The 26,623-nt window shown below is 45.8% G+C and overlaps 3 protein-coding genes across 3 annotated transcripts; 1 reads left to right on the forward strand and 2 right to left on the reverse strand.

Moving 5' to 3' along the window:
- Positions 1 to 257: 257 nt before the first annotated feature.
- On the forward strand, positions 258 to 8,459 carry palb2 (partner and localizer of BRCA2). Its single transcript, XM_084561398.1, has 12 exons — positions 258 to 545; positions 632 to 691; positions 781 to 931; positions 1,318 to 2,745; positions 4,651 to 6,017; positions 6,117 to 6,273; positions 6,608 to 6,686; positions 6,817 to 6,966; positions 7,040 to 7,156; positions 7,330 to 7,417; positions 7,501 to 7,700; positions 7,775 to 8,459. The coding sequence occupies exons 1-12, from the start codon at positions 468 to 470 to the stop codon at positions 8,010 to 8,012; spliced, it is 4,113 nt and encodes a 1,370-aa protein (XP_084417524.1). The 5' UTR covers positions 258 to 467; the 3' UTR covers positions 8,013 to 8,459.
- Positions 8,460 to 9,916: 1,457 nt separating this feature from the next.
- Positions 9,917 to 14,896, reverse strand: plk1 (polo-like kinase 1). Its single transcript, XM_084555956.1, has 11 exons — positions 14,127 to 14,896; positions 13,523 to 13,691; positions 12,968 to 13,112; positions 12,782 to 12,875; positions 12,452 to 12,677; positions 12,307 to 12,349; positions 12,119 to 12,216; positions 11,948 to 12,025; positions 11,389 to 11,543; positions 11,080 to 11,262; positions 9,917 to 10,950 (listed from the first exon to the last, which is right to left on the reverse strand). Exons 1-11 carry the CDS (start codon positions 14,487 to 14,489, stop codon positions 10,753 to 10,755), a joined length of 1,752 nt encoding a protein of 583 aa, XP_084412082.1. The 5' UTR covers positions 14,490 to 14,896; the 3' UTR covers positions 9,917 to 10,752.
- A 3,939-nt stretch (positions 14,897 to 18,835) lies between these two features.
- Positions 18,836 to 19,810, reverse strand: rasd3 (RASD family member 3; the record flags this gene model as incomplete). The annotated part of the gene is made up of 1 exon (XM_084555193.1): positions 18,836 to 19,810. The coding sequence occupies one exon, from the start codon at positions 19,808 to 19,810 to the stop codon at positions 19,175 to 19,177; it is 636 nt and encodes a 211-aa protein (XP_084411319.1). The 3' UTR covers positions 18,836 to 19,174.
- Positions 19,811 to 26,623: the final 6,813 nt, after the last annotated feature.

Here is a 26,623-nt window from a genome sequence, read left to right on the forward strand (position 1 = left end):
ATAAAACTAAACTTTTGAGTATTTCAACGTAAACAGGAAGTTTTCATTTACCTCCGCTCGATCGAGTTTTCCGGGTTCTACTACTCGCGCCTGTTTGAGTCGCGGGAAATTTGAACTAAATCGATACCCGCACCATCGAACATCAAAATAAACTTTCCGTGGACAAGCTGGCGGAGCCGAGGAGGGTCTGTCAGAAGCATGTGTCATGTATCACATTAAAAGGCAAGTTACGCGCTCAACAAACATGTACGACTGTTAATATTTCCGCGTGTTTTCTGCTGTAAAAGTTACGAAAGTAACGTTAAGTCGGAACCACTTACTGTTAGCCCGCTAGCTCAGGTAAGCTAATGTTTGCGTTAAATGCGCATACAGGTCACTGAAACAGGCTAAACTAATACCTGTCAAGCATGCTGAGGCTACATGTCAATCTTCTGTTGCGTGTCAGGATTGTGTAGAGTGGGCACAGGATGGAGATCAACGTGGGAGATATTCTGCACTGTGAGGAGCAGCTGAGGAGCACACTGCACTCAGATGACAAGGAGAAGGTAACTTTAATATCTGTCAACACACTTCACATGCATGTAGCGCTACCATGCACCTTCTTCTGACATCTGCTGATATCTCTTTTCAGCTTCGCAGGAAGTTGGCACAGTTGCAAAGGGAGTATCTCAGGACAGCCCAGAAACTACAGGTGAGACGCACACTCTTGTCACTGAGCTTTGATAAGTGAAATGTAGAAAAGTGAAGCTGTGTCTCATCTGCATGTTCATCTGTCAACAGCGCGCTGAGCGCCTGGACGCAGTGCGGAAACATGTGAGGAAGAAGATCATCCTGCAGACCCACCAGGACCGGAGAGGTCCAGAGGCCACATCTGTTCCCTGTGTCAACCCCAACAGCACTGCAGGACCCCCAGGCTTAGCTCACACTGAAGGTTAGTCTGTCTTAATCTAATAACTAATAGCTGTGATACTACACTTATACTTACACAGAAATCGTTCAGTTTCAGGCATAACATTATGACCACCTTCCTAATATTGTGTAGGTCTCCCTTGTGCCTCCAAAACATTTGTGACTCATCAGAGAATGGACATGGTCCTTCTGAGGGTGTCCTGTGGTGTCTGGCAACATATTGTTTTTAGTGGGGGCTTTTGGGTCCTATGGGTTGAGGGGAGGGGCCTCTGTGGATCATCCCACAGATACTTGATCAGTTTGGGATCTAGTGAATTTGGAGGCCAGGTCAACACCTTGTGCTGTTTTTCATCTTTTTTGAGTTGTTCCTAAAGCGTTTTTGTTTGTTTTTACGTGATGTTTTACCAGGTCCAGCTGATTCCAAACACCTCAGGAGGAGCCAAGTGGTCTCGTTACAACTGCCATCTGATGCTGCTTACCCACAAACCCCAGATCGCACCCATGATGCACACAGAGGTCACAGACGCAGCCCTACCCTGAGCCTCATGTCACGGCGCAGCCGCCTACGCTGCGAAAGGAGAAGTGTTGAGGCTGAGAGAAGCACAGACAACGGCGAGAAAGAGCAGGACCAGAATGAGAGCGTGGAAACCACTAAAGCAGCAGCAGGGGAGGAGGAGGAGGAGGAGGAAGAGGATGTCAAGTCAGACGGAACAAACGTGAATAAATGTGAAGAGTTAGTTTCAGATACAGAGTCTGACTCTCCCTCTCTGCTGCTTTCACACTGGAGCACACATGAATACACTGACACAGGAGGTACAAAGGGAAAGGAGATCCAACAGCAAGAAGAAAGGACAAAAGAAACTGACTTGAGGGCTGAAGGGAAAGAAGAATCAGAGTCAACGTCCTTGTTGCTCACATGTTGCAAACCTGCAGTAACCACTGAAGGAAGGGGACAAGATGAAGGGGATGATCAAAACAGTAGAGGACGGGGTGAAATGGAGATATGTGAAGAGATTAGTAATGGAGACGGTAATAAAGAAAATACAGGAGAGAAAATAGTAAGTGAAAAAAATCAGGATGATGCAATGGAAATAAAAGAAGACAGGAGTGGGAACACAGGGGATGAGAAAGCCGGGAGCCTCCTGGACTCGTGTACGTTAGTAGAAGGACTACTTTTCCCAGCGGAGTACTATGTCCGAACAACAAGGCGTATGACACTTTCACAGAGCCAGCCTGACATGCAGGCCGTCATACTCTCCCAGCTGAGCGTGGGACGCCGCCGCAGGAGCTGTGGCCGGGGCCGGGGCCGGGGCAGAGGACCGGACAGGAACGCTCAGACAGATTTCTCCTCTCCGACGACCGTAGATCCTGCTGCTGAGCACAGTCACAGCTCCAGTGAGATTTCAGATCACACCTCGGCTCGTCAGGTGGACGCGGACGCTTGCTTTTCTCCTACGGTCACCGCTGCTCGTCCAGCCAGAGGCAGGAGGAGGAAGAGAGGGAGGGGTAGAGGGAGACCTCGGACCCCGCGATCCTCTCTGGGTCTGGACACTCATCAGCTGGGTTGCACGCCAACCTCACATGACCCCCAACCCACCTGCACCCCGGTCTCTTCTTCCCAGTCTCTACATGACGACTCAAAGTCCTCCTGCCTCACTCCAGGTGAGAGCGTTCCAGTTGAAACCGAGCCTGCGTCCATCGACGGCGTTGATCTCCAGCTTTCCTCTGAAGTTAATAGAGCACCGTCCAAATCTGGATCTGGACATCAGGAGAAGGTGTATTCAATCTTTCTGAAGAGCAGCGATGGCAGTGACAGATCCCCACAGGTGAACGGAGGTAAGATTTGTATAACAGGTGTGTGTCAAAACCTTTTGATACAGTGTAATTTTTGGATTTAGTATAGGATGATAGAGGAACGAGACTCAGTTCTTATCAGAATCTGATAATGGGTCATTTGGATTTCATTATAAAAAATAACTCAGCATGCAATTGGATAGTCCTACAACCAATCAGAGCTATGGATGACAACGCCAGTGTTACTCTTCTGTCCATCTCCGCATAAAGTCCGTCTAAACGAATTGAGTTGCCTGGTAGATCTTTGCCAGAGCACGATCAGTTCCCAATGGAGCTATTTCAGACGAGCCTTCTGCTGCAAGAAATTTGTGTGCAGGGGAAGTCAGACTAGATAGATAGATAGATAGATAGATAGATAGATAGATAGATAGCATACATAATCTATAACAAAAAATAGAACAAACAATAAAATATAGGAAAACTAAATCTACATACACAATATTTACATGAATAATAAGATAAGAAACAGCTATGTGAGTAAAGTGCAGTGATATTTAAGTCCAGTTAAGGCTCAGAGTTGAGCAGGCGGTTGGCATGTGGATAGAAACTCTTCTTCAGCCTCTCAGTCTTTGTCCTCAGGCAGCGGAAACGCCGGCCTGATGGCAGTAGAGAGAAGAGAGAGTGTCCGGGGCGACTGGGCTGTTTCAGGATCTTCTTGGCCCTTAACCTGCAACGTTTGGTGTAAATGTCCTGCAGGTTGGGGAGGAGGGGTTCTGAGGGCCAGGAAGTCCTGCCTGGTACACTTTAAATAACGAATATTAAGAATGAAATTGGAATGAAATTAAATGCACAACCAAACAACCATGTGCAAAATGTGCAGTAACAGTAAGTCCAGTCCAGTATCATCCCTCACACACACGAGGAGTTGTACAGACTGATGGCTTGAAGATTTCCTGTAGCGTTCCTTGAGACAACAAAGTTGTGTGAGCCTTTTGGAGAAGGTGCTCTGTTGTCTGTCTATTATATGGTGGAGAGGGTGGTCAGGGTTATCCATGACTGATAACAGTTTCTTCAGTGTCCTCCTCTCCACCACTGCTTCAAAAGCTCCCTGTCTGCAGTGACAGAGCCAGCCTTCCTGATGAGTTCATTCAGTCTGTTAGAGTCACGGGCTGCAATGCTGCTCCCCCCAGCAGACCACAGCAGAGAAAAGGCTGCTAGCCGCAACAGACTGGTTAAAGATTTCCGGGCTAGCTTCCAAGCTAGGATAATGGTTTCATATATAATTTAATTCAAGTGAATACAATGGTTTCACTCTTAATAACCGTCTCCCTGGACTGAATTACTACCAAGGTTTTTCTTTGTGTAACCACAGTGTAGCTTATGGCTCCATGATCCCTTTCAACGCTTTGTGTTGTTGGAAACAAGCTATTAAAACCACATAAGAGCGCTGCTGTTCTGTTGGTCGACATGCTCCTCGATTGGGAACTAAACCATCTGAATGATAGCTCTCTATCAGCTCATCAGGTGGATTAAACTGAAACACGATCACGTCAATTCAAGATAGGGCGGCGTGCTCAGGATAATTAAATGGCGTGCAATAAATATCTCATGAGGTTAAGTGTGAGCGCCCCTGGTAGCTGGCACCCCATAAACTAAGGCTATGGTCGTGACTGCAGCGATGTTAGTCCAATTCAAGCATACATCCCTTTCATCCCCAATCAATTCTTGTCTTACTCAACTAGCAACTAACAAATAAAAGTATAAAAGGTTGTGAAATATATCTGTTTAAAAAATTATATTAAAAATTCAGCAAGATGTGGACGGATTTAAAGAAAGATTATAAAACTACTGTGTGAGTAATTGTAATGGTGTGGTCAACTGTTTGGTCATAAGTTATTTATTCACTCTCGCATTATATTTTTCCACTTTTGTGTCCCCTCCTCCCAGGCTCATCGAGCCGGCGATCTCTGCTCCTCCCCTCCTCCCCACTGCCTCTGCTTCCCCTCCCCTCTCCGTCCTCTGGCCTTCTGTCCAACAGCCTGACGAACTCGGACCTCTACCTAGATTTCCACCTCCCGGATGACCAGTTTGCCTCCCTGAAGCTGCTCAAGCTTCGTCAAGCCGCCGTGGAGTCGGGAGTTGAATCTTCATTGTCCCCGTCTTACATCACGCGCAGCAGCATCCGGCGATTGGAGCCTCGCTGCAGCAGCGCCCCGTCGACGCCTGCTCCTCTCCCGCTCAGCCTTACGCCCACAATCTCAAATTCACCCCGTCCTGTTGAAGAACATCAAGCTGGTCCACACTCTCTGGACGTCCAGAAAGTGTCGATAGAGCACAAGCGTAGCGATAAATCAAAAAGCCAGTCCTTAGAGCTGTCTGGAGAGCGGCAGACTAAAAACCTCCAATTGGAGACTTTCTCTAATGCCGACTGTGTAGTTCAGAGCAGCGTTTCAAACAGTGGTGCACACAGATCTATAAGCTTCACTGACAAACCACAGCCTCGTCTTGCAGACAAACCGGCAGGCGAAGACGGTGATTCAGTCAGTGGACACTCGGATAAATCTGAAATAAAATCGACTGCACCAGAAAAACAAACGGATGATTGTGTTGGAGTCCGTTCTTTAGAGGATCAGAGGTCTCTAAACCTTCAAGACAACACTCTCATTAAAACTCTTGACTTTGATTGCCCTCTGCAGGTTGTGCCATCTAACAACTGCTCTGCTTTACCAGCGTCTAATGCCACAGAAGCTCCAGAAGAGTCTCCTGTGAAGCATCTGAAGGAGAAATCTCCTCCAAAAGAATCTTCTCAAACCGACGCAAACGTTTCCCCGATTAAAAATCAAACCGATTATTCGCCACAGCGCGGCGTCCACACTCAGCTGCTGAGATCTCCTCTGGCTTCAGCGCCCTGTCCCTTCGTCACTCCACTCAAACCTCCCCCGTCCACTCAAACCTCAAGCCCCTTGTTGCCCTCTCTGGGACTCACCCCCTACGCTGCCCCCTTGACCTCCTCCCCGTCCGCCCCTAGCCTCAACCTGCCGCCTCCTCACAGCCCGTCAACACAGGCCCTCTCTCCTCCCGCTCTCTCGCCGTGTCCGTCCATCACTTACCTCCCTCCTACCCCTCCTTCTCCTCCCACTCCTTCCAGTCAAATCCAGCCTTCACCTCCTGATGGACCTCCCGAAGGAGCGGGTGATCACAGAGTTGAACCTGCTACCTGCAAGAGTCTCTCCAGCGTTCATGTGCAGGGCTCAGGTGAGAAGGTGGGCCCGAAAACACAGGAACCCACGATGAGGCGCACACACACACTGAAGGTAAAACAGAATAAAATATTACATGATTAATCAGTACTTTGAGGAAGGTGAAGGTGTGTCTGAGTGCAGTACTGTGTGTTTGTGTGTGTGTGTTTACAGGCGGCAGCAGGAGGACATCTGGTGGACGCCTGCTGTCTTCCTGGATCCTCAGGTGGTCTTTGTGTAGCGGCGGCGGGAAAGTGGGCTGTGTGTCTTTGGAGTCAGACGTCAGCATCCGACTGGAGCTTAATACACACCTGGACCTTCAATGAGGCAAGTTTTACTGTGTGTACACGTACGCCGATCAGCCACAACATTAAAACCACTGACAAGAGATCATGCATCTTCTGGACCTGGCATTCATTCATGTGGATGTTACTTAGACATATAGCACCCACCTAGACCAGACCAGACACCCCCACCCCATAGCAATGACACTCCTTGATGGCAGCAGGAGTGGGTGATCCACAGAGGACCCTCCCCTCAACCCATAGGACCCAAAGGGCCCCACTAACAATATTCTGTTGCCAGACACCACAGGACACCCTCAGAAAGGATCTTTAAAACGATGCTTCATCCAGTTTCTTAAATATGTGTTTGCTTGCAGCCAGTGATCAATGTGTTTCCTGTCCCGGATGCTGCTGGCCTGATGTGTGTGGCTCTGGGTCAGCTGGAAATCAGAGAAGTGAGGCGAGTGCAGCGTTTATTTTTCCCGAATGTAGCGTCCAGAAACACGCTCCAGACGTTTGCACCGTTCAGCAGCGTTTCAGAAACTGGGCCTACGTGTGTTTACGCCTGTGTGTGTCGTCCCTGTGCGCAGGATGCTGTCGTGCTCCAGCCTCGCGCAGACGCTCTTCTGCGAGGGCGTCGTCCAGGCCGTCGTGGGCGTTTCCAAGTCCCGAGTGGTTACCTCCTCCCACTCGGCCACAGGCTCCACCCTGCAGGTGTTCACGCTGTCGGACACCAGCAGGTAACACGGTGTGTTTATCCTCTCTCATGTCCAGATTCAGTCCACAGCCGTCTCACATCTCTTTCTCTTTCAGCTCGCCGAGCTCTCAGGTTCTTGCGTCTCCTGGCGTCTGTGTCGGGTCCCTCGCTCCAGTGGACAGACTTTCTGACGCTCTCATCGGCACGGATGAGGCCGGACACCTCTTCTTGTGGTAAGTGCTGAGGTAGTTTAGCCTCAGGTCGTTAGCCAGAAGTTTCACAAATCGTTTCACACGTTGATTCTGCTGCCCCCTAGTGACTCAAATAATCTGCTGCATCATTAAATGTGATTTGCGTGCAACCTGCTGCTGTTCACTGTCGACTTCTTTTCGTGTGTTTCTCACAGGAACTTAAACTCCGGACAGCTGCTGTGTAGAGTCCTCCTCGGAGACAGTTTGTCTCACACAGCCTGTCTCAGAGGATACTCCTACTGCGTGAGTAACCTGTCGTCTTACAAACCTCTGTAGCTGCACCACTCTGCAAGTGACTTCACTCTTGCGTGCCTTTGTGTGTGCAGGGAGTGTTGTTTGTCCTGCTGCAGCATCAGTTCCTAAGCTCCTTGGAGGAGGAAGAAGAAAAAGAAGCCAGAAAAAAATGTGGGGTGTTTTTCGAGGAGGAGAAGAAGAAGTCTTTGTTCTCCTTGGTCGCTGTTAACCCTCTGAGTGGGAAATCCGTCCTGGCTACACGACTGTATCCACCTAAAGCCTGGTCTGGCAGGTGAGACGGGGTCTGAGGGGTGTCTCTGCATGAACGCATTCACGTATTCACATGTGTCACTGTGCCCCCCGCAGGCTGTGTGAAGCCGACGCCAACCACTCCAGCGTGGTGGGCCTGAGTCAGAGCGGCTGTGCGTGTGTTTGGGAGCTCGGGCGTCCGGCGGCTACGCGGATGCTGTGGGCTCCTGAGAGTGAAGGGTGGCAGCTGGCCCGATGGGGAGGAGGAGGAGGAGGAGACACGCTGGTGACAGGACATCACAACGGAGACGTTACTCTACACTGCTACGGCGCAGCTCAGATTTCAGACTTTTAATCAAACCTGTACCCGTGACGCTAAGATTCAACATCGTACCCAGCTGGAGTTTTAGTTAAATTAGTTTCCTTCATGTAGCTGGCGTACAAGTTGGGTGTTTTTACTGTTTAGGCCACTGTACTGCAAAAACACAGGTATTTATGTGACGTAAAGTTTGAAAAATAACGTTTTTATACACACTGAACCTCTCTGTGTTTTTAGTCGGCTGTAACACCAGTGTGGAGACCAGCTTTGTGTTTTATTACGGTCGCTCTTTGAACTGTTCTTTGGCATATTTAAATAAAAAGACTGACATCTTTTAAAAGTTTACATTAAATGATTGTGAATTCTGTTCTGTGTTTTGTCTTTTTTTACGCTGCTGCCATCGCTCTGTACGATTTTAGTTATGCTTTTCCGTTTCATTAACCATCCAGTAACACTGGAGCACCACAGGGGACTGTTCTCTCCCTTGTACACTTCAGACTACAGTTACAACACAGAGACATGTCATGTGCAGAAGTTCTCAGACGACACTGCAATTGTGAGGTGTCTCAGGGATGGACAGGAGCAGGAGTACAAGAATCTAGTGAAATACTTCGTCTCATAGTGAGAGGCGAACCAACTTCTGATCAATACAGCTAAAACCAAGGAGATGGTGGTGGTCTGTAATCATCAACGGGGAGTGTGTAGAGGTGGTTTAGACCTTTAAGTACCTGGGTCTACAGCTGGATCACAAACTGGACTGGTCAGCTAGCATAGACTCAAAAAAGGTCAGAGCCGTCTCTATTTCCTCAGGAGGCTAAGGTCGTTTAATATCTGCTGGACATGTTTTACCAGACTATCGTTGCCAGTGTCCTCTTCTACACTGTGGTGTGCTGGGGAGGCAGCACTAAGAAGAAGGACACCTCAGTGCTGGACAAACTGATACAGAAGGTGGACTCTGTGGTTGGAGCAGAACTGGAGTCCCTGACATTGGTGGCAGATGCAAGGACCTTCAACAAAATCCAGTCCATTATGAACAATGTCCACCACCCTCTACGTGACACCATAGTCAGACAGAGAAGCTTGTTCAGTGACAGGCTGCTGTCTCTGTCCTGCTCCACAGACAGGTTGAGGAGGTCGAATGAATGAATGAACTTAAATGTCTGGGCGGCACAGGCCTTTCTGTGTGGAGTTTGCATGTTCTCCCTGTGTCTACGTGGGTTCTCTCCGGGTACTCCGGCTTCCTCCCACTGTCCAAAGACATGCTAGTTAGGTTAATTGGCCGTGTGAATGGTTGTCTGTCTCTCTGTGTTAGCCCTGTGATAGACTGGTGACCTGTCCAGGTTGTACCCCACCTCTCGCCCGATGACAGCTGGTATAGGCTCCAGCCCCCCGCAACCCTCGACAGGAACAAGCGGTTACAGAAGATGAATGAATGAACTTAAATATCTTTCATATCTGTTTCTCTGTGATGAAGCTACTGGACACCAAATTACCCACGGGATAAATAAAGTATCTTTTACACAACTACAGCACTAAAATATAGAGGTACTAAACAGCATTTAACACGCATAATGCCACTGGCTTTAGTTACAAGTTAACTTCCTGATTCAGCTTCACTCGTTTTCTGTAATTGGCCAATTTGCCCGTTGTTTCTTTTTAAAAGGTTCTGTGTTGTGTAAAGCATCTTGACATCATTTGCATACCCATTAATGCCATTCTACCACATTATTTAACTATTTAAGTTCAAGTTTAACTTGTTTCAACAGCATCAGTTTGATTACACCTTCGTGAAACATGGAATATAACATTCTTTGTAATTTAAGAAAACTACAAAGTCTGAAAGTTAAAGAAATCCAGGTTTATTCGAATAATCATTGAGGCTCATGTTAATGTCTTTTGCTTTTGCTAAACAGTTTCCTCTGGGATAAGGAACTCCCAGTCCTGTTTCTGTGTGCGGGCAGGAAATACAAGCATTTCATGTAGCGGTCAACTCGTCTGAAACATGAACTCAGTCATTTTCTGTGTCCAAGAGAATCTTTATTTAAACTTGGGTAAAATTAATCCATCTTTACAACATGTAAGCATATTCAGCAGTACGTACAAGTCTGTACATCTTGTTGAAAACAACATCTAAAATAGACATTTAAAAAAAGAGAGAAGAGTAAAAAGTAACTACAGGAAGAATGTACATGATGAAGACGTATTAACATGGTCCATTTCTCCACATACAGGACAGTTAAAACAGACGCACGAGAGAAAGCAGACCAGAGACGCTCTCATCCGTCCACACACACAGCCTGCCCGAGTCTCAAACCCCACCACACACACACACACTCACACTCCGTCCACTCAGCTTCAGGTTTAAAAGGAAAACAGATACGTGAACAAAACGAGAAGCAGAGACGATCTCTGAGGAACAACGTGAAGATAATTTGTCTGAACAAAGGGGAACCTCTCCTTTACTTTCAATTGAACAAACATGGTTGACCCTGTGTGCTGTCAGTGATCCAGCCAGCTGCTATCATGTCAAAAGTTGTCGTCATCGGAAAGTTTAAGAGAAATAGAGTTGGAGTGAGCTTGTATCAACAGCAGGAAGATAAAAATCAGTGTCTGGGTGACTGAAGTTGAACATTTGTGTACAAAATAGAGAAGACTTATTTTCATGGTGGTTTAAAAAAAAGAATTAAGCTGCAGCCCTTCAATAAAATAACGAGGATTTAAAGGTCTGTCCCGTCCTGACAGAGACTGGCCGACAGGAAGAAGAGGAAAAGCCGCTCTAATGTGCAGCCGCGGTGGAAGACTTGCTGTCCATTAGTTTCTCCACCATGAGCTTGGCGTAACGAATGCGGCTGAGCAGCTCCTTGCTGCAGCCGAACTCGTCGAGCAGAGAAAGCTTGTAGGTGCGGAACTCTCGCTTCTCGTCGATGTAGGTGACCGCGCCCATCAGCGGGCACAGGATCAGCTTGGTATGGTCCTGGCAGGGAGGGGTTGAGAAGAAAAAGAGAAGTTAAAGATGTGTTGGTGTTAAACGGTGGAAAAAGCAAACAGTAACAGCGACTGTGAGGGAGTTTAAAGATAGATGGTGATGTGGCACACGTCTAACCTGGAAGAAGTTGATCTGAACGGTGCCGTTGGTGAGGTGCAGGACGATGGCGCTCTTCGTTCTGAACCAGAGGGAGAGGTAGGGCAGTCGTGCCAGCTCATCGCCATCCCGGCGAGCCATGTTGGCTCCGGCCTTCAGCAGGTGTTCGCTCATGTAGTTGCGGAAGTATTTGAGCAATGTGATCTACATGTGGGGGAGGGAAAAAGAAACACAACACTTAGTACCACAACATGTACAAGTGTTAAGAAGCATCCCAAATCAACCTGAACAACAACAAGTGATGGTCAAAGATGAGGTTTAACTCCTGACCTTCTTGGTGAGGGCAGAAGGGAAAGAGCGCACGCTCAGGTAGGACTCGGTCGCCGTCTTGTCGATGTACTGCAGACTGTCTCCGTCGGTGTACATGATCAGTCGGGTATAATCGTTGAACAGAACGCCCACGCTGTTATCACAGAGCTGGTAGCCTGGAATAGACATTTGAAAATCATGTTTAAGTTTTTTGTCTTTTCCCAAAACCAGGAGGAGAAAATTAACAGCGCTCTCTGGTGGACAAGAGGTGTAATGGCAGCACTATTTCTAAACTACCTCGTCACAATTCTCGTCATTTTTTTTATCTGATATTTGTTCATATTCTTTATCCTCACCTAACTGTAAAACCTACTTAAATAATAGGAGCTAAACTGGTGTATTTGGATCAAACTAAATGTACAAATGATACATTTACAGGGTCTAGTGGTGAGGTTACAGACTGCAACCAACTCAAACTCCTCCCTCAATCCTCTTTTCACAAATGGGTAGATGTAGATTTTTTTTCCCCCGGTACTTGCGGATATCACTTTTAAAAATTGACGTAGAGTGCGACCCTTACCCAGTCCATATTTATCAGAGTAGTCCACCCATTTGCTGATCCAGAAGATGGGGATACATGCAGGATCCTCTGCCTCCTCTGCAAATACAAAAAGACGACATAATATTTATAAGCAGTGCCGACGAAAGCTTAAAGACCATCAAAGCCTCTCTGAAAAGTAGGTGCACTCACCTTGGCGGATGACGGGCTTCTCAGAGGGTTTGGCTGCAATGATGCTGTTGAGCTGCTGGAGCAGGTCTTTCAGGTGGCACTCTGACGGTTCAGCCTCCCTACACACAGAACACGCAAACATTTATTAATACTCATCGAAACCAGTGTCTCGCATTGGCTTTTCGCAAAACTCCAGACGCGCAACTCACCTTTGTCCAGGCTCGTCCTTCCCATCTGCCCTCTCTGATCCAGCTAAAAAGAGAAACCCAAATCATCAACACTCATATCTGGTGTTCTCCAGGCATCTACAGGTTTATTTGGCGAGTCATAATGAGGCACCGCTGAGATAATTACCCTTGTTGTTTATAGCGGTGAGGGGGCGTCTCTGGCTGAGCTCCGTAGCCGTGGAGGGGGCGATGGAGAAGCGCGGCGGCACCGTGAGGCAGGTCGTGGGCAGACGTACGGGGATGTAGCCCGATGTGAAAAACTCGTCCCCCTGCAGGTCGGCAATAGTCGGCCTCTGGGAGGGATCAGGTGACAGCATCCTCTTGATGAGAGAGGCTGCGACGGGGCTGATGTTCTGCAGACAAGAGTTATGAATTCAGGTTAGGAGAGAAGTGCATGGGCTTCTAAACGGGATATTTAGAAAACTAAACATACACACTATTGTTTCTACTAACGTACCCAGGGGATGGTGTAGCTGTTTTTCTTGATGCGGTTATAGGTGTCCTTCAGACAGGAGGTCTCGAATGGAGGCTTACCCACCAACAGCGTGTACCTGTCGAGAGAGACACACAGACAGTGACTGAGCTGAATCACACGGGACGTGACGGGGCTTCTTCCAGGTGCGACTCGCGTCCTCACACTTACAATATACACCCGAGTGACCAGACGTCCACTTCGTAGCTGTGGCCTTTCTTACAGAGCACTTCAGGCGCAATGTAGTTGGGCGTGCCGCACAGGGTCTTCTTCCGCTCGCCATCGAACTCGATCTTAGTGGCGAGGCCAAAGTCCCCTAGAGAAGAAAGACGGGATGAGTGTTTGTAAAGCAGCGCATCCGATGTGCCAGTTCTCTGCACATTTACAAATAAGCTGACTTCATCCAACCTCCAGGGGTTTGGTATTCGTCATGAATTTTATTTAATCAAACTATTTATCTTTACTCATCTAGGCTGGATATACTGTAAATGACACTCACACCTCAATTTATTTGAGTTTAAATAAAGTCTAGATTTAAATATGTGTTTAGTCCCGACGAGGCATTCTCCAAAGGCATCCAGGACGTACCACACACTGCTGATGTGAGGACTAAAGTGACTCATATCCTCTGACACTAAACCAACAGGTTTGTTTGTATGTCGAGCTCTGACATTTACTACCCCCCCCTGCTCCGTTACGACAAGTCAAGCCTCCCGTCACATTTACCTATCTTGACTTCCATGTCGTCGTTGAGGAAGATGTTGCCCAGCTTCAGGTCTCTGTGGATGACTTTGTTGTTGTGCAGGTAGTGGACGCCCTTCAGCAGGTGGCTCATGTAGTAGCGGGCCTCGGGCTCGGTGACAGCCTTACGACGCTTGTGCAGCTCCAGAAGAGACTGAAATAGGGAAAAAATAAAAAAATAAAGAGGAAGGTTTTTATTAGTAGGAATATTATTAAAGAGATTTAAATAAACTTATTGATTTAAGGGTGAAAGATTCTGATAGTGGCAGTCAGTGAAGCAGGCACTAGAGAGGAGACCTATCTTGATTCAAATATTACTGGAGGGAGGGGACACTTAGTCCAGAGCAAATATTTTTTTAAGAGATTACCATGGCACTGAAAAAAGAAAACAAAAAAAATCAATACAAAGGTTTTTGTACACTGCCTGGCTCATATTTTTAGCATTACTTTAATCACGTTCAAAAGTCCCTTTGCTTTTCTGCCAATTTAAGCTTCCCCTACACATGGACAACGGAAGAGACCGAGCAGCTAACCGTCGCCCGTCAGGATCGTGTGGGGAACGGGACACATTCCTCCTCTGTACACTCACCCTTCTCCTGCAGATTTCCAGGACGACAAAGACAAAATCGTCGTCCTCGAAGAACCCGTGGAAGCCCACGATGTTGGCGTGGTGGAGACTTTTGTGAATGGCGATCTCCGAGGTCATCTTCTCCCTCTGGTGCTGCTTGAGGATCAGGGATTTGGGCACGATTTTGCCGGCGAAAACCTGCTTCGTCTCCACGTCGGTGATTTCGTAGCACTTGGCGAAGCCACCTTTCCCGAGGAATCTTCCCCTCGTGTACTTTCTCATGGTGCGTGGGTCAACCAAAATGTCCGGGATCTCTTTGAGAGGTGCCGACTTCGGGTCGACGTGCGCTGGCGGGTTCGCCGGTTTCGCAATGCCAGCACTCATTTTGGACTAAAGTGCTCCTCGCCGTGTTTAAAAAAGCAAGAAATGCGTGTAAAAAAAACTCGGCAACAGCTTCAAAGGGTCAAACTATTGTTCACCCTACCTCAACCGACGTTAGTCAAACCTTGGAGACTAGCTTACTCCCATACACGTCTGAATTTAAATCAAAACTAACGTTAACAACCTCTGTACGCGAACGTTATCTAAGCATTTGACTCAACAATATAAAATTCAGTGCATGAGGATGTCAAAATTTAAAAAAAAACCCTGAGGTAGACATGAAATTAGTCGCTAGTCTCGTCCCTCGGTGGCTGCAGCGTTACCCCGTTCTGCCTTTTGACAACAGTCCCAGTACAAGTTTAAAATGCTGCCTTCAGTCGAAACGGCGCTCTCTGATTGGTCCGCTCGATTTGAATTCCGAGGCGTTGCCGCAAAGCACCCTGGGAAGATCAGTGCAAAAACAGCCAATCGCCGAACGAGTAGCTCACGCTCCGCGCGGTGATTGGAGGAATCGATTTTGTTGACGTGCTCACGGGAAATGTAGTCGTAGTGGGATTTAAAATGCCAGTAAACAGTTTTTGAACACGAGTACTGTATGTGCGCTACGGGTCGGTGGATTTCATAGTCATTTAATGTTTGAAATCTCACCAGCAAAGTGTAAAATAGTCGACGTACTTTATTAATAGTTAAAGTTTATTAATAGTTCCAGATTAAACATTTTATTCTAGTACAACTTAAAAGTAGGCAGAACTTCTGCCGCAGAAGTGAAAGTTAACCATCGTCAGTAGTTCACTGGTTATTAGTGGTAAACAGTGACAGTACATTTTCTGAATTTTAAAACATTTTTACTTGTGTGATTATTTTTTTTTTAATAGTTTTACTCTACTGTTTTTTATTATTTTTTTATTTATTTTTGATGCAATTGTGTTTTCATACTGTCTTTGATAGCTGTTTTTCAGATAAAACCTTCAGCCACTGTATAGAAAATAGTTTAAATTAAATGTACTGCATGGATGTTTTTGCATCTGCATTGTACACTTTTGAATGCAATTTTTGAAGCTTAAGATGGCAGTTTGTTTTCTCATCAGTAAGGGGCAGCATTTCACACCCCTGCAGTGTTTCCACTGTGATTATCCATAACTTCCTGCCTTGCAGACAACTTGGCACCCACTGCTTCCGACTCTGAATCAGTTGCCATTATGGTTTGTATTAGTAGCCTTGTTTACCAGTACTATACATTATCACCTATCATTATCATTGGTGTCTTTTTCCATGATCTTCTGATTTGGTATGTTCCTGTGAAATATTAAAAACAGACTAATCTGCATTGTCCAAAACAGTGTTAAAACCATTGGGGGGAAATGGTTTATGGTCAAAATTTAGCCTTAGGGCCCCCTTTCCCTTTTTTTCACAGGCCCCCAAACTGTTGTTTAGTTTTCAGTTCGATTCAGTTCGATTCAATTCCGTTCACGCACTTTATTTATCCCAGAAGGGCAATTTAAAAAGGTACAGAGAGCAACAAAATACACATGACAGATGGCAAAAAAGCAACAACAAAGCAACAGACAAACGAGATAGGAGAAGTGCAAAAAAAAAACAAAAAAACACAAGTGGTTGTCAGGAGCTGGACTGCTGTGGGGACCAAAGTGACCCCTCCTCCTTTGACTCCTGCATCGCGGACAGCGCAGTCTGTAGCCTGATGGAAGCCACTCAAACACAAGATGTAAGATGTGTTCTGGTTGTTTGCTGTTCTCAAAAATCAAACTTCTCATAGGTCAACCACCCCTCAGTTTGCCTGTCCTGACTGTGCACACCTGTCTGTTCCCAGAGTTTGCTGTTCCCCCTTCAGGCTCACGTTACAGACTGCCAAACATCAGAGGTAACCACAACGAATGCTAATTTGTTCAAACGGAGTCAGATCGTTGTCACCTATAAGGAACGTATAGGTTTTAGTATTTGCCTCCCAATATCTACGTGTCATTTTTAGTGCCTGTGTTGTTTACAGTTATTATTCTACTTCCTTATTTAATGTTACTTGCATGTTCACCATAAGACTTTACTGATCAGCACAGTTTGTTTTCTGCATTACAGCCATTCATTGGTAACACAAGGAGCAAACTTGGTGCAGAGGGCAGCGACCTGTGCAGCAGGAGACGTTTTGGGGGTTAGGTGCTTTGCTCAAAGGAACTACAGCCATGGCTTTAACAGACTGATATGCTCACACCAAAGGTATCTTAAAGTGTGATCAGTTTGCATAAAGTGTTGTTTTTTTAAAAAAAACAAAACAAAAAAACAATCCAACTTTAAAGACTGAAAAAAAAAATAACAATGCAACAGTGCGGTTGTGCTTTTATTCTGTACACATGCAAATGGAAAATAGAATCACTTGAACCTGATGTTCAAGTCTCCATGTGGTGAAGTACAGCACAGATTGCCCCTCCAGATATTTTAAATGTGTAATCAGCAACAGCATCCTCCATCACCAGGAGCCTCGTCTTGTCTTCAAGCACAGCTCCTCTTTTGTGTATCAATGAAGAGTGCTGTTCAGGAGCAGAATAGAGGGATAAGTAAAGGATAAGAGGCAATTACGTAGCCTGAAGAGAGCACGCACGACGACATTAGTGGTTTTGATTGTCCCCTTTGTTCCAGCTGATATACAATAGGCGTCTGTGTCTCTGAGTGTGTTCGCCGTCCATGACAGCGTGATGCAGCTTTATGCAAAGAGAAGAGCTATTTTTATGAAGCTCTGACTGATCTAAATATTCCCTCCATGCATCCGCAGACAAGGGCTAAGGTTGAATGATTAAATAGGCTCACAGGCTGCATGGATTTATTTAAAGGATCACTGGCAACGACTTAAACACTTGAATTTTAATGTGAAGGAGGCAGAAATATCCTGTGGCAGGAAGGGGACCAACCAGCACGAAGCTGGGGATCCAACTGAAGCATGGCGAATTGGAATTCTTTGCAGATTTTAATCCTAAAATCCTACGCCTGATGAGTAACTCAAAAAGTGAGATTCATTAAGGCTTCAAGAACTTCAGGAAACCAAGATATAACAAGGACATCAACAGGTAGAGTTGCAAACACATTGCCTGGCTAAAAAAATTCTTAATATTTCATTGGACCACCTTTAGCTTTGATTACAGCACACATTCTCTGTGGCATTGTTTCGATAAGCTTCTGCAATGTCACCCGATTCATTTCCATCCAGTGTTGCAGACTAACATCTTTACCACGACCACAGGATGTGGGTTTCAACATGGTTGTTTAAGAAATGAGAAGCTATTCATTGCATCAGTTGGGGTTAAATAACTTGTTGCCAGCTGGAAGATAATCACCCATGCAGTAATTATCCAATAGGAGGCTCGTACGTATTAGTAATTAGTTAAAGTATACTAGTTAAATCCAGGTGCCTTTTTTTTTGGCCAGGCAGTGTACATTGCACTAGGACTGCGGAGCAAGTTTTAGATTTGACAACCCACATTTGCCCATCAGGTGTCCTCTAGTAAAGGCAGAGGTCAGCCGATAGATTTAGCTGCCTTTTTATGCCACCCTCTGCAGCTTCTTTTTGTCGGCGACCAAACGGCCACACCACAGCCTGTCTCTGTAGTGGCACGGTAGAAGGACACCGTGACCTTCTGCCTTTGCTCATATTTACCAAAGGACTCCATTGCAGCCTAGTGTGACTAGTGTAGTCAGTGCTTGGCCTTTTTCACCGCTGCAGAGGTGCTGGCTGACCGGCAGAGGTCTTCAGAGATCTGCACCAGCAGGAACTTGGAGGTGGAGACTCCCTCCAACCTGTCCCCTTATGTGAAGAGATGCAGGTTCTGCACAGTGTCTCCTGTTTATGTTTTAGCTTTGTGAGACCTGGTTATTCAAATGCATACATGTTAAAATACATTTCTCATTTTGGTTAAATGTTTTTTCTTAGTTTTTTTTTGTTCTTAAGTAGCATTTACATGCACGTGCAAAACAGATGTTACATATTTCACATAGTATGTTGTGGAACTCGGTGGTAAAGGTAAAACTTTACCTTTGTAATCACAAAAAAAAAAATAAAAAAATGAAAATCAGTGCACTGACACAAAAAGATAGCCACCTAACACCTGTCTAAGTCACTTAAGAGCTTCTTTATGTTCCGACACATGATTTAGGTGTTCTTACAAACGAGTATACAGCTGCAATATGAGTTAGATTCAGTGGCAATCAGGGTAATGCACTTTGAAGGCCAGTGTTTCTACGTAATCTGTGTTCAGAGACGTGCTCCATGTGACTTTGAATAATATGAGAGAGAAACAGTGGAGCTTTGGACTCAGATGAGCAGTTCTGTGTGCATAGTTCCATTTTTTTTTGTGTGTGTAAAATGTGGAAAACTAACCGCAGGGGTTTAAAAGAAATGAAACAGCAAACACAAATCAATAAAGTTATTTTATTTACATGCCATAAAAAAAATGTAGGCTACATTTCAAACGATGTGAATCGTTCACATATAGACAATAAAGTGCATCCTGTAGCTACCCTTACACTATTATAACTATGAAAACCCTTTCGTGTTTCCATGACAGTAAAGTTCCAGTTCTTTGGGACCTTTCCACCTCTGGACAGCAGGTGGGGGGGGACTGTGATGACCAGCAACACCTGAGCAGTCCAGCTGCAGAGTCCTCCAGAGACAGAGAGAGTCCTTTCTACGACAGGACGCAGCTGTTGTGCTTCTTCAGCTGGGGTCTCTTCTTGACAGCCGCTCTCGGTATCGTGTCTCTGCGCCTCAGCACCGCGGGGCTCAGCTGGTGCGGCAGGTTCACCTGCTGCAGCAGCGCGCGGAACACCCCCACCGTGTTGCCACCTGTGCGCGCGGACGCCTCCACGAAGTTCGCGTCCCACTCCCCCTCCACCGTGACCATGGCCTCCCCCGCCGGCAGCACGCGACCCTCCGCCTCGGTCAGGTCCGCCTTGCTGCCGACCACCGTGATGGGCGCGCTCTTGCCGCCCCGCAGCTCCAGGATCTCGTCCCGGAGCCTGCGCACCTCCTCGAAGGACGCGGCGTCGTCCACGGCGTACACCAGCGCGAAGGCGTCGCTGTGACGGATGCAGAGCTCCCGCATGGCCGGGAACGAGTAGCTCCCGCTCGTGTCTAAAATCTCCAGGTGCATCTTCCCGGACCCCGCTGTGTCGTACTCCAGCACGTGGAGCTCCTCGACTGTGCGCGTGTACTTGTGCTCGAAGCGGTCGCGGAGGAAACGGTGGATGAGCGCGCTCTTCCCGACCCCCGCTGCCCCGAGGAACACCAGCCGGATGGTGTTGGGACGCCCCGACTGAGACATGCTGTGTTGGAGGGTGTGTGACTTCTGAAGGCGGAGGGAGTCCCGTGCCACCCTCTCCTCCACGGGCAGCTCTTTTATAGGCGACTGCACCCACCAGCCCCCACCTCCACCTCCACCACCTCCTCCTCCTCCTCCTCTGTCCAGCGCGTGATTTTCAGCACGATTAAAAATACACCGCCTGCACAACGGAACAGGAACTGGAAACACAAGTGATTCATGAAAGTCTCTTATTTATTTATTTTCTTAACTCAACAATAACCTGTCAGGGCCCAAATTAGATCGACCACAAACATGTGCTCTTGTTTGCACCACGAGTCAAGCAGCCTTCCCAGGAACCTCAAATAAACCATTTCCGCACCATAGTTTATGAATGTGCTGGAGATTGGCTGATAATCGCCCTCAAAGGTCATGTTGTTTGTCAAATAGACAAAAGCAAACGCATTTCAGATTTCATGTAGCCTCCTACACACAACTAATAGACTAGAAAGGGACTCTTAGACTTAGACAGAGTTTATTCATCCACAAGGGGGATTGCTTGATCACAGCAGCTTAGTTGCACATAAAAAACACCACAAGTTAAAATCTAGTAAAATAAAATAAAAACACTATAAGCAAAAATTTTGCAAAATTTGCATATGAACAAATGTGCACGAAATACAGACGGAAGTAAATATATTATTATATACATGGGAAGGATTGATACGGTGCAATAATGTGCATTAGGGCAGCACGGTGGTGTGGTGGTTAGCATCTATGGATGGCCCATGAATCCATGTCCCGACTGGGGCCTTTCTGTGTGGAGTTTGCATGTTCTCCCTGTGTCTGCGTGGGTTCTCTCCGGGTACTCCAGCTTCCTCCCACCGTCCAAAGACATGCTTGTTAGGTTCATTGGTGATTCTGAATTGGCTGTAGATGTGAGTGTGAATGTGAATGGTTGTCTGTCTCTCTGTGTTAACCCTGTGATAGACTGGAGACCTGTCCTGTACCCCGCCTCTTGCCCGATGACAGCTGGGATAGGCTCCAGCACCCCCTGCAACCCTTCACAGGACAAGTGGTTACAGAAGATGAATGAATGAATGAATAATGTGCATTAACATTAAAAGCATGGAGTTATCTGTTGCAGAAAGGTGAGTTGTCGTACAGCTGGATAGAGCAGGGTATGAAAGTAGTCATGCAGCTGGACCAGTCTGTTGGAGAATGAGCTCCGCTGCCCCTCTATACTATCACTTAGCAGTTGAGCTTTTCATTGCATTCTTTGTATTATGCAATTTAAATTGTAATTTTGCTGCAGATCTCATCAGTAAGACAGAATTAGAACAGTGCACAGCAATGCTGATACGCACAAACATGCCTGTATTAAGTAAAACTACATGACCATAACGATGAGTGGAAGTATTAAAGTGTACCCTATACACCAGTGAAAACAAATGCATCCTAATACAACAGTCCTGCACTAAATCTTAGCTTCATGACTTTTCAGCCTAGCTCACTGACTTAAACAGGGTTGTCAGAATAATAGAAACAACACAATACAATAGTGCTGCAAACCACAGCCTCCAAAATGAAAACTCAATACCACAATCTTCACAGCTTAGCTTTCGTGCAGGACTCTTGTGTAAGAATGCGTTTCATGTACCTAATAAAGGGGCAAATGAGAGTGCATAGTTTTTTTTCAACCACCACCAGTCTCCATCACACAGGTGACCTGAGATGCCACGCATTACACTCGGTAGGCCATGGCTTTGTTTTTCTTCATTTGGCTCATTTGCCTTATCGGTTTTACTCTCGCTTCATCGTCCCCACATGGTTTTGTTATTGTGTTCCTAGGAACTGGCAGCCCGGAGTGTGGCTTGTCGTAAAGGGAGGGTCATTCATGCACACACGGGCGAGAAGCACACACGTGCGCTCGTATTTACACCAGGTGTGAGTCATGGAAGGCTTCTCTTTAACGATGGTCCTCCTGCGAAGATCTGCTGTTTGATATGAACACCCACTTCCCGTGATGTGTCGTCATCCGCTTGAAAACGCAGCACGGCGTTACTGGAAACGCTGAGATTGAAGTTGAGATTCAGATTACATCTTCTTCTGGATAATCGGACGGCGGGGATATGACCGGCTGAGTGGAACACGCTCTGGAGAACTTCTTGAGAAGCGGTTAAAGACGTGATGAAGTCAAACAGACTGATAGGACTTCTTCAGAAGCAGTTAAAAACGTGATGAAGTCAAACAGACTGATAGCACATCAGATGGGAAACAGGAGTGATTTTAAAGGAGCACTCAGGGTAATACACTGTCTGGCAAACAAAAAAGTCGCCACCTGGATTTAACTAAGCAAACAGGTACGAGCCTCCTATTGGATAATTACTGCATGGGTGATTATCTTTCAGCTGGCAACAAGTTATTTAAGCCCAACTGATGCAATGAGTAGCTTCTCATTTCTTAAACAACCATGTTGAAAGACACATCCTGTGGTCGTGGTAAAGATGTTAGTCTATTTGAGAAGGGTCAACTCATTGGCATGCATCAAGCAGAGAAAACATCTAAGGAGATTGAAGAAACTACTAAAACTGGGTTAAGAACTGTCCAACGTGTTATTAAAAACTGGAAGGATCGTGAGGAACCATCGTCTTCAAGGAGGAAATGTGGTCGGAAAAAGATTCTGATTGATCGTGATTGGCGAAGAAAAACAACAGTAGAACTCAGGGCTATGTTTAATAGTGAAAGTAGGAGCATTTCCACACGTACAATGTGAAGTGAACTGAAGGGATTGGGACTGAACAGCTGTGTAGCCTTAAGAAAACCACTAATCAGTGAGGCTAACTGGAAAAAATAGGCTTCAATTTGCTAGGGAGCATAAAGACTGGACTCTGGAGCAATGGAAGAAGGTCATGTGGTCTGATGAGTCCAGATTTACCCTGTTCCAGAGTGATGGGGGCATCAGGGTAAGAAGAGAGGCAGATGAAGTGATGCACCCATCATGCCTAGTGTCTACTGTACAAGCCTGTGGGGGCAGTGCTATGATCTGGGGTTGTTGCAGTTGCTCAGGTCTAGGTTCAGCAACATTGAATGAGGTCAGCTGACTATCTGAATATACCGAATGACCAGGTTGTTCCATCAATGGATTTTTTTTCTTCCCTGATGTTCGCGGGCATATTCCAAGATGACAATGCCAGGATTCATGGGGCTCAGATTGTGAAAGAGTGGTTCAGGGAGCATGAGACATCATTTTCACACATGGATTGGCCACCACAGAGTCTAGACCTTAACCCCATTGAGAATCTTTGTGATGTGCTGGAGAAGGCTTTGTGCAGTGGTCAGACTCTCCCATCATCAATACAAGATCTTGGTGAAAAATGAATGCAACACTGGATGGAAATAAATCTTGTGACATTGCAGAAACAATGCCACAGTGAATGTGTGCTGTAATCAAAGCTAAAGGTGAGGTTTTAGAAATTTCAAAACTGTGTGTGCGACTCATGCTGACTTACACTGTGTGGCTAGACGTGGCTATCGCTGGGCAAATACATGCTATGATAATTTGTCAACATGCGCATTCAGTTGTGTGTGCGTGCGTTAGTTTGTTCTTTTTCTTATCTCTGCCCTTGAAGAAGGTCAGTATTCAGTATGTGTAATAATATGAGGGGAGCAAATAAGACAGGAACACATTAAACAGACCGAACCTATCGACAAAACTCATTGAGCCACCAACTGCGACAGCTCTTTCAGTGCCTGCAGTGTTTTGGCGTCCTTCAGTGCAAACCTGTTAAATGTTCATGGCAGAGCTGGGGACAATTTTTACAGCGCAAATGTTTTTTATTTATAAGTTTGCCAGTAGGTAATGATTAATCAATGCAGCTTCCAATGATACACAAGAACTTTAGTGAAGTAGAGTCCTGATATGATAAGACATGGCTGCACGTTGCACTGTTAATTTACAAAGTTAGTTACGTGCACGATGATGCTGTGTTAAAAGGCGTTCCCCAAACTCATTGCAGAAATAGATTACCTAGGAATAGATGAACTCAATAAAAACAGATGTGTCCGTATACTTTTGGCTACATAGTGCACCAAGTGAAACCAGTTTTAAATCACCTACACATGATCTACAGCAGATGGCAGCAGCAGATACCTTAAAACAGGTCAACAGTCTGATGTAGTTCAAATGCAGAATCCACTGGAAAATTACTGCTGTTAGAAATATAAGATACACCTATCTGGCATAACATTATGACAATATACAGACAAAATAACACAGACAAATTTATCTAAAGAAACATTATCAAGATAATCCAATCAAAATACACAAACCAAAGTATAATTCCTCTCTGCCTAACATAAACATTAGAAAAAAAGGGTCAAATCCCTACAAAAGCCTAAAGATCCTCAAAGCCGTGTGCATGTTAAAATGCTTTACGTATAAGCTCTCCTAACTAGTGATGGCACTATCTTGACTTTTCATAATCACTGGACAGGAGGCTGTCGCCCAGAAACCAGCAGTCAGCGTCTCGTGTTTGCACATTTCAGTTACTGTACACACATACACTGACACATGTGGCAATCATTCACACATTAAAAAAAAAAACACACTAAAAGGAAATAATGTCCACAGACATTTGACATTTTGATTATGACTTGTGGGTCGACCATCTGCTAACTATACCTGATGTCAAAGTACACTGATCAGGCATAACATTATGACCACCTTCCTAATATTGTGCAGGTCTCCCTTGTGCCTCCAAAACAGTTGTGACTCATCAGAGAATGGACATGGGCCTTCTGAGGGTGTCCTGTGCTGTCTGGCAACAGGATGTTGGTTGTGGGGGCCTTTGGGTCCTATGGGTTGAGGGGTGGGGCCTCTGTGGATCATCCCACAGATACTTGATCAGTTTGGGATCTAGTGAATTTGGAGGCCAGGTCAACACCTTGTGCTGTTCTTCATGTTTTTTTTTTAGTTGTTCCTTAAGCGTTTTTGTGTGTGTGCCTGTGTCAGGCTGCATCCTGCTGGGGATGGCTGCTGCCATCAACGAGTGTCATTGCTATGGGGTGGGGGTCCCTGGTCTGGTCTAGGTGGGTGCTACATGTCTAAGTAACATCCACATGAATGAATGCCAGGTCCAAAAGTTTCCCAGCAGAACATTGTATTGTTACAAGATGGTCAATGTTATTTCACGGCCATGCTAGCGGCATAACATTTCATATTCTCAAGGCATTGCCACTGGATGCCCTACCTACAGTGTAATGCAATGTATGAATGAAAACCAGTTTCTCTCACATCCTGACTATGCTGTGCTACTGTAGGTCCAAGTATTTGGACTGGCCTGCAGTGGAATCCAAAAATGAAAGGGAGAAAAAATCTCAAACAGAATTGAAGGGATGAGAAAAGAAGAACATCTTAAGGGGAGACAGGGAACGGCATATTAAGCCGGAGAGTGAGAAAACGGACACACATCACACACAAAAAGGAATAAAATAAAACCCTTGCAGGCCCAGGTAAGAAAATCCTCCGCTGTTACTCAGGACATTGATAGTCTGTCTTTGTCACATCCATGCCTCTTCAATATAAAAGCCTTTTTTTTGTTGCACATCCTCTCTTTCTCTTCTTTCATTTCCTGCTTTTGTCTCTTTCATTTATTCTCTCTTCCACTCCGGTGCCATATTTTCTGGCAGGCAGTTTTTGGCTCAAGCCGGACATGTGTTTTCTCTTTTAGACGCTTAAAAAAAAAAAAAGGGCAGGGACTATTGAATTAATATGAGCACAGTGGACACTCCAATTCATTTGGGGACTATCACATGTCTGTGCTTATCTTCAGGTTTTTATTTACCAAGTCTTCTTTCTGTTATTTCAGCATACTTAAGCGCCCACAAATCACTCTGAGCATTGCAAGGCTTATTTGAGTTATTGATCTATGTGTGTCTGTTATATTCCTGAAAATGCATCCTCTTCAAGCCCTGCTATCACTTGTTACCATGGCAACGTGGAGTGATCCTACGGCGGAAAATGAAGGGTGTTCGCTTATTCGTCCTTGTGTGCATCTGAGCCCAAATACGCATGTGAAGTTAGTTTTGCATAAACTCATTTTGTTGTGGGGAGAGTTGAGCTGAGATACTTGAGTTTCCTCTGCAGAAGGACGGAGTAAGTAGAGTAGGTTACCTCCCTCTCCACCTCGCATTCCTGTTTCTTCTACAGTTTTGGCTCGGTGAAATCTCAAGGGGCCATGATGCAAGCTCTTTTTTTTTTTTTCCTTCTCCCACACATAGCAGCATTTGCAAAACCATGACAGTGAATTTTCTTGTTGGATCTCGATGGTTGCCACATTAGAGTGCCCAAAATCTCTAAACTGAAGAGATAATGGGCAGCCACCCACATTCAATTCAGGCTAAGAGTGAAGGAACATGTGACCTGGCGCAACAGCGTGGCTCACTGGTGTGCAACAATTAACTAGTTGTTTTGGTTTAACAGCATACAGTATAAAAGGTCAGCTATTTGTGAGTTTTATCCCTCTATGCAAGATAATCATATGATTTGCACGACAGAGAGTTTTTCTTGTTTTTATTTTTATTTTTTTTATAGGACTGGTTTCTGATGACGTCAATGATAAAGAAAAAGTGCAACCCTGAAATCTGGATTCTTGACCTGAATACATACGCTGAGAACTGACAGCTCATGTGCTACATACTGTGTGCTGCGGATATGTATAGCCTGTATAAGAACAGGCAGCAACTCAGCACCATCAATAGCATTTAATAGTACTTGAAGGATGGGATAGTGTAGCCGGCCTCAAAAAATGCAGCATTTCTCCGAAGCCATCTCAC

The sequence above is a fragment of the Chelon labrosus genome (genome assembly GCF_963514085.1).
Source record: "Chelon labrosus genome assembly, chromosome: 2".
NCBI classification, from domain to species: Eukaryota; Metazoa; Chordata; class Actinopteri; order Mugiliformes; family Mugilidae; genus Chelon; species Chelon labrosus.